Source organism: Acinonyx jubatus, chromosome D4 (genome assembly GCF_027475565.1).
Source record: "Acinonyx jubatus isolate Ajub_Pintada_27869175 chromosome D4, VMU_Ajub_asm_v1.0, whole genome shotgun sequence".
Classification (NCBI taxonomy): Eukaryota; Metazoa; Chordata; class Mammalia; order Carnivora; family Felidae; genus Acinonyx; species Acinonyx jubatus.
The window spans coordinates 24106734-24121739 of NC_069391.1; the positions used below are offsets into that span (position 1 = coordinate 24106734).

The 15006-nt window shown below is 45.6% G+C and overlaps 1 protein-coding gene across 15 annotated transcripts in view; it reads left to right on the forward strand.

Annotated features, from left to right (window-relative positions):
* EPB41L4B (erythrocyte membrane protein band 4.1 like 4B) overlaps nucleotides 1–15006 on the forward strand; it is a 127898-nt gene that overhangs the window by 47942 nt on the left and 64950 nt on the right. For all 15 annotated transcript variants that reach the window (XM_027034788.2, XM_053204827.1, XM_053204826.1 and 12 more), the window contains exons 3-11: nucleotides 1758–1800; nucleotides 2646–2724; nucleotides 4660–4704; nucleotides 6523–6575; nucleotides 11212–11332; nucleotides 12411–12498; nucleotides 12666–12754; nucleotides 13046–13115; nucleotides 13213–13382. In XM_027034788.2, the coding sequence (XP_026890589.1) occupies nucleotides 1758–1800; nucleotides 2646–2724; nucleotides 4660–4704; nucleotides 6523–6575; nucleotides 11212–11332; nucleotides 12411–12498; nucleotides 12666–12754; nucleotides 13046–13115; nucleotides 13213–13382 (758 nt within the window). The remainder of the gene's footprint in view (nucleotides 1–1757; nucleotides 1801–2645; nucleotides 2725–4659; nucleotides 4705–6522; nucleotides 6576–11211; nucleotides 11333–12410; nucleotides 12499–12665; nucleotides 12755–13045; nucleotides 13116–13212; nucleotides 13383–15006) is intronic.

Sequence of the window (15006 nt, forward strand, 5' to 3'; positions counted from 1 at the left end):
GTTCTCCCACTGCACTGCTCACAGCTTATTGTGTTATAATTTACCTGTTATTTGCTTTTGTGTTTCCTTATTCCCCTCCTCCTACACAGTCATAATGGGCTCTTTGGTGAGGGGTAGAGTGCACTGTACTAATTTAGCCCCACCCTTTCTCATTATTAGAATGTGCAGAGTTGAAGTTGCTTCTGAAAGTATATTGGCAGTCAGCAGAAGGGCCCCTGATTCTGAGCAGCTAATGAGAAACCCACTCTGGCTGTGTCATTCCAAATGTTACCATAATGGTGAGGTTTCAGTGTGTATTGGGTTGACGTGAAGTGGTGGGAAAAATTCCTCTTTGCCTTCTTTTAAAAAAATTATGTTGAGGAACACCTAGGTGGTCAGGCGGTTAAGCATCCGACTTCGGCCCAGGTCATGATCTCCTAGTTCATGGGTTCAAGCCCCGCATTGGGCTCGCTGCTGTCAGCACAGAGCCTGCTTTGGATCCTCTGAGCTCCTCTCTCTCTTTGCCCCTCCCCCCACCCTCAAAAATAAATAAACCTTAGGGATGCCTAGGTGGCTTAGTCTGTTACGCATCGACCTCGGTTTAGGTCATGATCTCACAGTTTGTTGGTTCAAGCCCCATGTTGGGTTCTGTGCTGACAGCTCAGAGCCTGGGGACTGCTTCAGATTCTGTGTCTCCCTATCTGCCCCTCCCCCACTCACGTTTTCTCTCTCTCTCTCTCTCTCTCTCTCTCTGTCTCTTCCTCTCTCTCTCTCAAAAATTAAAAAAACATTAAAAAAATTAAAAAAAATTATACCGAGGGGCCCCTGGTTAGTTAGTTGGTTACAAGTCTGACCCTTGTTCTCAGCTCAAATCTTGATCTCCAGGACATGAGTTCAAGCCTTGTGTTGGGCTCTGAGCTAGGCGTGGCACGTACTTAAAAAAAGTTACATCAAGCATGTATTTATTTCTTAAGAATCTAATATGGGACTGCTGGGTTCCATGCTCGGAGCCTGGCATGGGAAACGGAAGTGATTGAAGTGCACCATCCCTGCCCTCCAAGGGCAGAGGCCAGAAGCATAATGGTCCTAAATGCTGTTTTCCATGGAAGTCAAGCTGCTGAGTCTCGTCAGAACTGTAGTATCAACAACAGAGACATTATAGAGAAACTTGCGTATGAGAGAAATGGTTTTGCAATTTCCTGGGGGTGGTAGATAGGACCCAAGTGTTTTTCTGATGAAAATGAGAGGAAGTTGGAATGTCCTCATTGACCAGAGCACAGTTATCTCTGGCAAATCCCTGCCTGCCTTCCCATCTTCCTTGGGGGTCGTGAATTTTGGCTTTACAATTTTAGCATTGAAAACGACAAAGCTACAAGACCCATGCATGATCAGAGATTCCTGGCAGTGTGGCTCGTGGTCTTTACTATACTGATGGTGACTTGGGATAGTTGCCGAAGTTTGAGCGTGATTTGAGAAATTCAGCTCTTCAGACTAGAAGAGCCTTCAAAGATCAGTTAGTTACAGCTCTTTGAAAAAGAGACACCTCTTTGAAAAGCTAACTTTCCCAAGAAAAAAATGTACTTAATGTGCATAAGCACAGATTTTTTTTTTTAAATACCATCCCAAGCAGTTTGCAGATCCCCAACCTCAGAACCCTGATCTGGTCCATTGCCTGGTTTTATGGGGAGAATTACTAAGGTTTATAGAGGAGGGTAAATGTGGGCTCTATATGGTCTTGCTGATGAACTATTCCTAAAGAAACTTTTTCTTTCTTTCAGCACTGGCTGGACCATTCCAAACCCATAAAAAAGCAGATGAAAAGTAAGTAAGCAGAACTTAGCCTACTCACTTATTTCTTTTATCAGAGAGTAAAACTCCTTTGCCAGTGTTTTGAGGTATTATGTTTTCATCAGAACTTGGGAGCGTTTTAAAATAGATTCAGTTTTAAATGAATGATTTTTCATTTCTTAAGGCTGGCCAAATGTTAGAGTTTAAAATTTGGATAAGAGTTTTCGGTAGATATTAAAAACAGACTATGCTCTCATTTGAAATCAGGCACCCCTGCCAATGAGAACTGATTAATATGCTCTTCACAAGCATGACTTTACGCCTATTATATTCATTTTCTAATGAGTTGTAAAAGTAGACTCAGAGAATGGGAAAGCAGGAGTTTTTGACAGTCTGGTCCAGCTCTCTGGTTTTACGGGTGCAGTAACCGCATTTCTTCAGTGTTATTTATGCATGGGTAATTTTTAAAAAGTGTAATACTTTAAAGTGTTCTTACTGTATTTTTGGATTACGGAACCCTTGCTGTTTATATGTCACTTTCCTTTAGCCCACTTAGTATTTTGTAAAAAGTTAGTATCTGTTTGGAATATCTTGGCAATTGGGTGAAAGTAAAATGTCAGCTCTTAGTAATTCATCTACATGGTTAGGGTTTTATTCCAGAATAAGTTACTAGCTAAGCCGTCTTTGTCAATGCAAAAGTACATTTTAGTCTTCCAAATGAAAGGATTGAAAAGAACTCTCTAGCTGTGTATGTCCCTTTGTGCCCTCCCGGTAGCAGTGAATGTATTACTAGATGTAACATGTGTTTCCTTTTGTCCATTCTGTGATCTTCAAAACTGGGGAAAAACATCTTCAATGTTCCATCTCCCTATGTTTAGTTGGACCTGCTTATGCTTTGCACTTTCGAGTTAAATATTATTCTTCGGAACCGAACAACCTTCGTGAAGAGTTTACAAGGTAGGACCAGATGCAGAACATGACCCCCTCTCCACTGTAGTACTTACCTTATAACTTATGGGTCCTCTAAATTTGGGGTCTGCCTGCTCTTCTCTCTGCTGACTTTATATGCTGAGCAAGAGCTATTCGTATTTCCCTTGTGCTTATCCCTGTATTCTGTTGAAAATCTACCCTTGGCTTAGTTTGACCTTTTTCCCAGTGAATCAAAATTAAAAGATTTATTTTCCGATCACATTTCTGTTTTGTGGGGCTGTGGGATAAACTGGTTACTCGTTCCAAGGCACTTTATTTTTGTCTCAGGTACAAAAAGGGAAGGCAGGTATTAGAAGAGCATTTCTCAGTCCCAAAACGCCATCTTATTTTTTTTAAGGGGCTGCGCAATGTTCCCTTGATTGCTACAATATCAAAGTTGTTGGAATCCCTTCATGTCATCTTTCAGCCCCGTTGACTTTCTTTTAAGGTGTGCCCACGAGTGTCTGCCCCTCCAACTTCAGAAACAGTGTTGAAGCAAAAGAGGCTTTAAAAACATTTTAAGTATGGCATTTCTCTCCAGCCACTCCTCTGTCAGCAAGATCCTCTACCCAACCTTCGGCTGCTTTGAATGTCCCCAGAACCCCCTTGTCATTTGTGTGACCGGCAGTAGTGACGACATGTCAGCCCCTGGTGGTGGCCACTCACCTGGAGATGACCACCTGACTAACACTTTAAAGACTGCTTATCACCATTCCCTGCCCTGGACAGGCCTACTGGGCTTCCACGGTTAGGTTTTCCTATAGGAATTGCAAGTTCTGGCTGTATTCTGCGCGGTATTCAGCACCGTGTGTTCTCTCCTTGATGCGAGTACTCAGTTCAGTGGTGGTTAAGCAGCTGTCAGAAGCAGGAACAGTCTAGTATATACTAGAACCTTCAGCTCCCGGATCCTTTGATCTCTGGGTCACTCACATTCTCCTGTATCCATTCCAACAGAGAGTGACTATCTGCATTGTTTTCAAAGTTCAAGTAGATTATTCTAGAGTTCCTCTTCAGAGTCCTTTATGAAACGTGCTCCTTCTAGCCATCATCCAAGCTATTGATTCTTAACCAGGGTTGTGTGAATCAGAAACACCTAGGAAGCTTTTGAGCAAATCACATTCCTGGGGACCACTCTTGCATGTAAGACTGATTCCATAGGTATGGAGCAGAGCGTGGGTAGCTTTGGCTTTTACAAAGCACTATAAGTGGCTCTGTTGCCCACGTCCTCCTGGTAAAAAAGAAAAAAAAACAGTTAAGCAAAAACACTTAATTTTTTTTTTTTACTTAGGTGAACTCCACTTGTGTTATTTGCTACCTCCTCTCCCCATTTCTCATTACCCCATAACACGCTGCAGCCCAGTTCCAGGATTTTTGTTTTGCATGCGTGTGTGTGTGCACGCATGAGTGCATGTACGCTTGTTTTTTTTTAAAAGACAGAGTCTGCAGTTAACCTGCAGCAGAAAAAAGCCTCAAGCAGTTGCTAACTACGGTCAGCTGTAAACTTTCTGATACCAGCAGCTGCACTCTTCCCGGAATCTGCTGGTGGGACTGGCTGAGGGCCAAGTCCAGTGGCTCCTCCCTGTCTGTCTGATTGGACACATTGCATGCCTGCGTTTGAGCTCTCTTCTCAAGCTCCAAGGGTGCTGCCGAGGCCATCATTGGACTGTAGAGTGTGTTTCATGTTCCATCCCCCAAGTATCTTGCGAACCCTGTACATGCACTCACCTGCCTAGCTAGGTTCTGGGATGTCTTCCTGGAGACTCAGGAGGAGATGCTTCCACCAACGTCCTCATTTGATTCGGACTCCTTGTTACAATGCAGAATTCTGGGCTGTGTGCGGGGCGGGATTTGTGATGGGAAGTTGGGGATTGGAAGCGGTTGGAAAAGAGTATGCCTCTGTTGACTTTTCTGTATGTTTGTCAGGTACCTGTTTGTTTTACAACTCAGGCATGACATTCTTTCAGGAAAGTAAGTATATTTTTGTTCTAACTCTTAACCCGGGATAGATCATAGTGTATTTCTAAATCACTGTTGTTGTTGTTGTTGTTTTAACTCTTTTACCCTTGTTCCCTTTTCAAAATTCAAAAAAAGTACACCAGGCATTGTAAAGTGAGTCTAATCCTTGTATCGCTGTCATCATCATCTTATTTTAAATGATTACTATATGGCTTGAAGCATTTCCAAGAGCATTTAATATCTTAAGTGATGTGCATTTGGGAATACTTCTCTCCCTGATCACATCACTGCCCCATTCATAATGGCTTTTGTCGTATTTGCAAGCAAGATACGTTATTAGTATGTATACACTTACAAGTATTTGGAGAGTCAGAAGTCTCATTCATCACCATCTGCATTTAAGCAATGTAAAGAGGTTACGTTTTGATTCTGATAGGAGGTTTAGACATCTCATCTCATTTCCTTTTCCCCTTCTTAAAAATGGTTTTTCAATACCAGACCTCTGGCGACAGTGATTGTTGAGCCCAAGAAGCATTGGCATTGACGTGGTTGGTCTCGCGTGCAGTATTTATTTTAAAGATAACAAAATTTCAGTGGTCATAGCCTTCACAGTTGTGTCATTTCTCAGCATACGTATCGACTATTTTCTATTACGTGAAAAATGAAGACTCTGCCAAGTCTAAAAAGCGATACCTGACGTTGATGAGAACACATTTTGATTTTGAATACAACCTGAAAGAAATTTGAAAAGTGATTTCCGAATTTGCAAACTCTGAATCGCACGTAGGCTTTCAAAACCTTAGTGGAATCTATATGACAGCACAAGTAGATTGTACAGTGTATACATTTGCCTTATTCAGCCATGCAATACAAATCTCAGTGTGTGTATTATGAGTGTGTGTGTATTTTTATCTTTCTCTCTGCATACTGTGCTCCTCGTACTAAAGGCCTCTTAATTCCCGTAATTGTCTTCAGTTTGGAAAAATATTAATGGCGACGTCTTACATTTATACAGTACTTTGCAGTTTACACGCACTTCGGCCAGATTGACGGTACTTCCAGGCGTAATGGCCTGCTGGTCCAGCACTGCCTGCTCCCAGCTGGGTGACCTTGAGCAAGACACTTGGTCACTGAGTTCCTCGTCTCAGAAATGGGGGATGGGGGAGCACTTACCTTAGCGGTTCATAAAGTCCATGCATTGACCAAATTTGATAGTATATTTGAAAAGGCTTTAAAAACTATGAAGTGCTGTACCAATGTATGTCATTATTATTTTTCTAACTGAATTTGTAATATCAAGTATGAATGAGATCAGTGATTGGAGGCGTGGTGATATGCCTCTGTGGCTACGCCTCAGTTATACTTATTAGAACGCTTGAGTGTATCCAGCTGTCCTGGCAGTATTAGATATTGTGTCTGTCTGTTTATTTTTAACATTATGACCTGGTTTCAAGAAAGAGTTCAGACAGCTTGAAAAGGCGCATGTACTCTATCAAGTAAGTTTCAAAATCCTAAGGCAGAGGGAAGGCTTTTCATTCTATTTCCCAAACTTCCCCATTCTTGCCAAATTCAGTAAAATTGCCCACAGAGTTGATAGAAACTATACTTAGATTGTATCGTTTTGCTCTATGGTGAGAATTGACTTTGGGAAATAGGGAGTGGAAATCAGCTTGTTTGCATTCTTTAATGTGGACAGCAGAAATAGAAACCACCGAGAAAAATCATTATCTAAATAGCACTACCTTTTGAAAAATGACTCTAATGATATTTTGTATGCTTATGAGTATTAAAAGTTCATATATGGAATTCATTTCCTCTCTTTTTTTCAAGACTGAAATGCCCATATGAAACGGCTGTGGAATTAGCTGCTCTCTGTCTACAAGGTACATTATTCTTTAGTGGTAATTAGCATTTTAATGTTATGCTCTCGTTTTAGCAATTGATTATCCTGTGTACCAGGCACAGTACCCTACTTTGGGGGTATAAATAAATACAGTATGGCCTCCGTCCCCAAGTAGCTTCGGGTTCCATGAGGATGTGGCAAAACCACATCCAGGGTACAGTGCAGTTCCCTCAGGAAGACTTGCAGGAGGCTTGGAAGACTAAGGCCCTTCGGGGGAGGAGTGGATGAAAACAAATGAAGGAATCAAGACAAAAGGTAGAGAAGTGCAGAGGGGTACTGGTAGTCAAATGGTGTTGGAGGGTGGAAGTTCAAGAACCTGGATAAGTGGACAACCTTGAACCCTATTTAAAGAGCATGACCATGCTGTCAGCAGTAGGACTTTGAAGGCTCTCAAGAGGGAGGCAGACCTGGTCAGGTGTGCATTTAGAAAGGCCCCACTGGGTGTGATGGGGAGGTAGGACTGGACCAGGACCGGGGCTGGGGGTGCAGTAAGAAGGTGTTGCAGTAATAAAAGGAAACTCTCTAGGGCAGGGGGTACACACACACACACACCCCAAAAGAACAACATTAGTGGTACAAGAGAAGGACCTGGTCATTACACATCGGTGTTGAGAGAGGAGTCAGGCAAGAGTCATAGATAGCTCCCAAGAGTGAGTGACAGGAGCCACAAATGGTTAGAAGAATTGGCTGCAAGGGAGGAGATCATCTACGTAGGACCTCTTGGCTGAGAGGTGCCAGTGGGACCTCTGGTAGCTTCTTGAGCGTGCAGATCTGGCTCCGTCAGAGAGGTCAGGCCACGAGCATTGACAAGGAGTCATCTGCTTATAGGTAGGAGTTAGATGGTAGGAGGTTTGCCTACATGATTGTCAGTGTTGACTGTTCCATATTATGCACTGGTGGATTTGAGTTTAAAATGCATAAGAAACACTTGCTGAAGTCTTCAGCATTAATTAAGAAGACACTAACGTGTAGCTGCACATAAGGAATGTTATCAGTACATCACATAGGCATATGTTGTGGATTCATTTTACCAGTGTGTTCATCAGTTTCTCTGGGATAATGAATTATGATGTATTCATTCATAATTACTAATTAATTTTGAACACCACAAGATTTGGCTTCCAACTTTTGTATTTCCCAATTTTTAAAAGTTGATCTAAGTCTTCAAATTCTGAAATCAGCACACATTTATTATAGAGTATCAGGAGAGCAGCACAATAGTCAAGTCAAGTAGAAGGAAGGAAGGAACCCATCATCCTGCCATCCGCAATCAGGGTTTCTATGAGTTGGATGCAGTTTTTAAAATGTAATTCTGATCAGTCATGTACAATTTTTAATATGATTTTCTACTTCGTATTTTTAGTTCTTGTATTTTGTCATGAAGATGGTTTTTGATGACAGCAAGACACTTCTGTTCCTTAGTCACTTTTTAATTCTTATTCTTTAATGGGGGCTTGCATATAGTAGGTGCTCAGTAAGTATAGAATGAATCCATTAGAGTTGGAGAGGCCCTTCAAAGACTTTGGTTGAAGGGGGAGCCTGCCCATGAGGTCTGAAACCATAGGTGGTAGAGGTGACAGTCTTGTCATCTCTAAATACCTGTGCCAAATACAATGCTAAGTGCTTCACATCTACACTTTCCTGATTCAACAGTCCTTGTGGTAAGTGCTATAGGGATCTGTAATGGCTTGGGGAACGTGGAAGTCTGCTCTCCATTTTGGCCAGGTACAGATCTCACCAGCTGGCCAAGCAGCATCCGCTCTAGAGTTTCTGAGGCTCCAGGAGGTTATACCCTTTGGCTTGGTGGCCCAGCAGTAGACATCAGGTTGTGGTTAAATGGGATGAAGTCACATCCCTGTCAGACCTGGGGCCATCGATCACTGGTCCTGAACGACTAGAGCATAAGGCACATATATCACCATCTTTCCCCACTCCCATCCCCTGCTCCACTTCCCGCCGTGTGATGAAGGCATCACCACACTCACAAAGTCCAGCTCTGGTAGAACCATTTGCCTTGCTCCAGGGCCAAGGCAGATGTGAATGAGATCAGCTATCTGTGAGCCTTTCTTGGGGAAATTACCCCTTTGAGTTGGAACTACAACATCGTGTAATTTAAGATGCAGTCATTATCTCAAGTACAAATGAAAAGTCTGAAGTGGGGAACAAGTGGGGAAGTTCTTGTTACATTGTCCCTCCGTGGCCCCTTCTCCCCACATCCCATCGGAAAGTGCCACAGCCTACTTTCTAGTTGAATCACAGTGGAGCCAGCTTCGTCAGAACATCGAGATCACTGGAGCATCTCAGGTTTCAGTAAAATGGAGGGTGTGTTTCCTCCCTTGCTTGAGCCTTGAAGACATGTTCTTGCTGTGATCGTCCTTAAATTAATGGTGCCCCTCCAGAGTTCCAGAGTTGCGGCCCCGAGTGAAGGCGGTGCCCTTTTGGGGACTAGTTTTATGATAGATTTGAAGGTGAATCCAGGCAAAAAGAATGAGAGTGAGGAGAACGGGACACAATCTTCTTTCGTCCTTGCAGCAGCTCTCATTTTACCGATGGGGCATCAGAGACGGAGAGTGGTTAAGTGACTTGCCCAGGTCGCACAGACAGTGTACAGCAGAGTGCGGATTCCGGCCCTCCTGTGTCTGAGCTGTGACCGCCACCCTCTGCACCCTCCACGGCCAGAACTCAGGCAGAGAAGTGTCGTTCTGCCTCTTGGAAGGCAGGCGTGCTATCTCAGAATCTATGTACAGGCATCGCTTGGGCCTGTTGTAATCCAGGAACAGTGAGGAGGATACTGGCCCCCTTTCCCGGTCTCGGGGAAACCTTATCACTGTCTGGCTTCTCCTTCCTGTGCTTGATGATGTTAGTGGTCTCGCCAGACACACTGCTCACCCCAGGGATTTGTTGCCTCACTTTGGCCCACGGGTGCAGCAGAAGGGTGGTTCATGTGAAGGAGATCTCTCCCCAGACTGCCCCTCTAGCCTCGCCAGGTCTCTGGTTTCAGGGTGAGCTCTTTGTTATTGGCCAGTGGCGGCCTTGGGAGCCTAGCCCTTTTACCTTCTCTGGGTGAATATTTCTAGGCAGAATCTTCATCTGTGACTTTGCCCAAGGTACTAAGTAGCTGCACGCCCTGACCCAGGCCACCCTGGTGGTCTTCGGGGGGCCGTCCACTTGAGAGCTGCAAATGGAGGGCTTGGGTCAGGTGAGGAAGCACTCAGCAGGTCCCCACCCTGTGTCAGGCATTGCCTCTTACAGCCCTCCCACCCCCCGCTGAGTTGGGTAGTTGCTTTGTCTGTATGGACAGAAAAGTTGCATCCGCTTCTGCAAGCTACTTGGAGTCGCTCCTGGAAGCTGGGCTCTGGGATTAGAAAAGACTGCTGGGTACTTAGTGAGTTGCTATTAGCAACACACGCTGGCCAATCAGTTGTAGGATTTCTTGTGTTAAGCAGTGTTTCTCAAAGTGTGTTCCTGGGTCAGCTATAGCAGCAGCATCTGGGAGCTTGTTAGAAATGCAGATTCTCAGGCCTTATTCCAGACCTGTGGGATCAGAATCTTGGAGGGTGGGGTGCCACAGTGTGTGTTTTAGCGAGCCTTACATTTCCAACATAAGTTGGAAAACCAGTGTTGTAGATCCGTGCTTTTCAAAGCAGCCTGTGCGCCAGTCAGCTGGGCATCTGGTGAGAAGGCAGGTTTTGCTTCAGGAGGTCTGCAGTGGAGCCTCAAAGTCTGCGTTACGAGCAGGCTCCCAGATGGTGCTGATGCTGGACCAGGCTTTGTGTGGCAGGGTATTAGAGAAACCTCTGGAGGGTTCCTTTCTGTTCTGGGGTCTGTTCCCTGGAGCTGCAGGGGTGGGGGTCCCGGGTGGGGAGAGTGGATTTTCTCATCTGTGCCTTGGAGGCACAGGGCCCCCTCTGTCCTGGGCCCTTCATTCTGTGGGGTCCTCGGCCAGAGAGCAACTAGCGTGTGGGACACTTGGGGCCTTTTTGCGGAGACTGCCCACGTGGCTGCTCCTCTCTGCACAGCCGTCTTCGTCTTCCTCCCTGTTCTGGCTGAGTTGCCGCAGCTGCTCCTGCAGCCTTGTCCCCCCCCTCCCCCACCCCCTCCTTCCTTCCCTCCCTCCCTCCCCCCTCCCTCCTTCCCTCTCCCTCCTGGCATATTTTCCCCTAGATTCTACATGCACTGAATTCTTGATTGGTCCTCTCTAGCACTGCAGACTCGGAGTGCTGCTCCGACCCACCCGTAGCGAGAGCCCTGTTAGATGTTTCTGGGCAGGTCCTCCTTCCCTGCAATTGCCTTTTATTGTAGATCTGGGCTCGACCACTTCGTGGGGGAAATATAATCTGGGCCTCCTTGGGTATGGGGGAATAGTGGAGAGAAAGACGGTAATAACTAAGATAATGGTGTTTTGCCCGATAGGGAGGGCATTGGGATGATTCTTGGGGGTTCTGAACGTACACATGGGGGCACCAGGTGGGAGTTGAGCCCTCCTGAAAGCAGGGAGTTCTGCATGTGGGGGTACCTGTGCTCTGTAATCGTGCCAACTGCCTTTGGACCTGGTTGCAGCAATAACTGAAAGCATTCAATGTCTCCTGTTTTCCTCCCTTTTATGAAACTCGCAGCGGAGCTGGGGGAGTGTGAGCTTCCAGAACACACGCCAGAGCTTGTGTCTGAGTTTCGGTTCATTCCAAATCAGACAGAAGCGATGGAATTTGATATCTTCCAGAGATGGAAAGAGTGCAGGTACCTTGATGCTACCGTCTAGCGTTCTGATATATTTATTTTGTGATGTGTCAGCGTCTCTCGGACTCAGATGTGCCAGTAGAATCGCTCTGTCGAAGACCGTAAAACTGTAGCTCCAACTCTTCACCTCTCGCCTGTGCCTCAGTCCTGGTTTTCCAAAGGCCCACACGACGTCTGTCTTTCCCAAGATGTACAGTAAGGACCAAAGCCTAGTCCCGTTTCCCTCTGAATGGCAGAGCCTGGTCCTGATTTGCTCATTACTGTCAAGGACACCGCTGCTCTCCTGGCCTCCTGGAGAGAGTGAGGAGGCTCCACCTTGGTACATTCCCTGTGCCTGAATCTTCTAGAGTGGACCCTTTGGAAATATGCCCTGTTGTCCCTTACAGGGACACTCGTATTTGAGACCATGTGTTGTAGAGGTTCTGTTCCCGGACATGTGGTCACCAGAGCTAAATCGAGCCTTGTCCGTTATATGCTGGCTCTTCCCTCCTCCTCCCCAGGGTCACCCTAGGCTGACAGGTTTCTGCCTCGATTACCAGTGCTGCCTTTCCTCCCTCCCAGCCCACCTTCCCAAACTCTGCCCGATCCAAGTCCGTCTTGGACGCAGAAACTTAGCGTGGTTTCCTCTTGTCCCTTGGCCCTTCTGAGGGACATAATGACTTTTTTGAAACTGGAAAGTGATGTTAGCCCAGTCTTGTGCCACATCCAAACAGTAGAGGAATATGTGGGTGTAGAGTCACAGGGCCCACACCCTGTGCACACACACCCACTGTCCTCGCTGCGGGCCATCGTTGTTGGCAGTCATTGGTGCATCTTTCCAGCTTTCCTGCTTTGCATATACAGCACATACCCGCGTCCATGCACAAAAATGGTTTCTGTAAGTGTCCACGTTGTAAGCACTGCTGTCCTCTTTCTATTCAATGAACAGTCTGTCCATGGAGGTCTTTTCCTTTTCACATAAATTGGTGTCCCTCATTCTTTTAATTGCTACAGAGGATCCCTGAATGTGGCTGTGCCCTTCAGAATTCTGTGGGTGTACGAGCTGCAGTTTACATGTATTTCCATTGGTTTTTCTAAGGGGAAAGAGCCCTGCCCAGGCGGAACTGTCCTATCTGAATAAAGCGAAGTGGCTGGAAATGTATGGGGTAGACATGCACGTTGTCAGGGTAAGAACCATGTGCGTTTAAGTAACGGGGTTTCTTGGGTTTCGCTGTGACTGAGCCATGCGTAAACTATGTGCAAACAAAGTAACGTGGTGAGGAAACTGTTTTGCATTCTGCTCTGTGACGACCTGTTAGAACCCTCTACCGATTGTCACTTCGTTTATTTGTAGGGAAGAGATGGCTGTGAATATTCTCTTGGACTGACCCCGACAGGCATATTAATCTTTGAAGGAGCTAACAAAATAGGCTTATTCTTTTGGTAATTTAGTTTTGTCTAATATTAAAAATGTCTTTTCCTATTTTGTGGTGGAATTCTATGTGATGGATGATTATTGAGGGATATTTGCAACCCCGAGATTTGCTTTAAAAACACACCATGCTCCCGTACTTGCGGGTGTTTGGCAGTAGCACTGACTTCTGGATAATCACGCTTGAATGAATGAATGATTTCTGTAGCAAATCTAAGCTTAAAAAGTAGAAAGGAAAACTGCTGTTTGTGTAGATAGCTTTCCTGCGGATTGTACTTTTAAAATGTTTTCTCTCTGACCAGGCCAAAAATTACCAAGATGGATTTTAAAAAGAGCAAATTGACATTGGTGGTAGTGGAGGATGATGATCAGGTAAGCCTCGCTCCTGGCTATCCTCCTTGCTGCAAATAATCCTTCACTGATGTTCCTGGCCCCCACTGAGACGCGAACCTTGTGCTTCACCTCAAAGGGACGGGAGCAAGAGCACACATTTGTCTTCCGGCTGGACAGCGCCAGGACCTGTAAGCACCTCTGGAAATGTGCGGTCGAGCATCACGCCTTCTTCCGCCTGCGGACGCCGGGAAATAGCAAATCGAACAGATCAGACTTCATCCGGCTGGGGTCTCGCTTCAGATTCAGGTGGGCACTGGTTTTTACAACGTGGATGCCGTGTTTCGAAGGAGGGCAGCAGTGATGCTTTTTGTGAATGGATCTGTGTGTCCGGAGGCTTGAGTCGGGTGTCCTGTTCGTGCTTCTTTTGTAAGATCTGACCTTTGGTTGAGTCCCCGGAGCTGTTTTAGCCTCCGTGCCCTCATTGATAAAATGGGGCTAATAACAAAATTGTTAATAGCTGACATGTAGCTGGACCTGTGCCATCTCAAACAGTAGATAATGTGGCCATTGAGATTAATTAATATTAAGTAAATTTTAAAATGTGGTTCCTCTGTCTCACTCACCACACATCAAGTGCTCAGTGCACGTGAGGTGGGTGGCTGCCGTAGTGGGTGGGGCAGACGTAGAACACAAGCTGTGCTAGAGCTTTTCATGAACCCATGTATAATCCTCCCTGCAGACTTAATGAGCTAGGTCCTCTGACTATCTCCACCGTACAGATGAGGAAGCCAGGGCTGAGGGGTTACACAATCTGCCCAGCGTCACAGTAAGTGGCAGAGCTGCGAGTCAACCCCAGACGGTCTGGGGCTTCTGTTCCAACCCCTCCTCTCTTGCCTTTCGTGTGCCGGCATCAAGAAATGTGTCGATGATTAAGAATGAGAGCAGATGTCCCCCCATGTGTGTGCAGGGGATCCCGGATAGGCTCGGTAGATATTGGAATCTGCAGAGACCTTGAAAACATGGAGAATTTAATTGTTCACATATTTTTACTTAACGATTGTAAGGCCATGTCTTTCAAGATACGTGAAACCTCCTTGGGGTTTTATTAAAAACGGGGATTTATGACCTCATCTGAGACCCTTGTAATCAGAATCAATGGGTGCACCCATGTGCATTCATGAATAAGGCCTGGGAATGTGCATTTTAAGTGCCCTCCCAGGGTTGATTTCTGAGGCCTGTTTACAGATCTGAGAATCACTGTTATAAGCTCTAAGATTTCACATGGTTTCATAACCTCTGCCCACACATGGCATGTCCTTGAATGCCCTTTCATATGCCAAAAGATGTGTTCTTTTCAGATTTATCTACCGTGCAAGGAAATGGCTGTTGGGGTGGTTGCCAAGGCAGACTTTTCCATCCTTGGAGGAAACTCCCCCAGGATTTGGTCCAGACCAGGCACCCTCCAGAAGAAGGAAGGGGAGTTTGGAGACAAGGTTGCCCCTTGGAGGCACTTAGAGCAGGTGGCAAGTGTCCCCTTCCATGTGATAAATCATCAACCGAGAGTAGGGCCGGAATGAAGCAGTGATCAATCAAATAAAAACAGCATACTTCCCGGAAGCTACGTTGCTTGAAACCCAGAAAGCCTTGGTGAAAGAAGTAATGATTCCCCTGGCATAGTAAGGAAAGCCAGGGTTTAGTTAAGTGGTCACCAATAACAGCATTTTAAAAGACTTAAATGTCTACGTAATGTGTGTTATGAAAGGTTATTTGATTTGTGAATCATTGTGCTCTCAGTCAGATGTGGCAAGTACTTGGACCTGCCTGGTTTGTGCAGCCAAGTGACTGGTACCTAAATTGCGGACTTTGTCTCTTGGTGGAAATATCTGCCCCTGTCATACAGCTTGGATTTGGCAGAGGTGATTTTATTGCT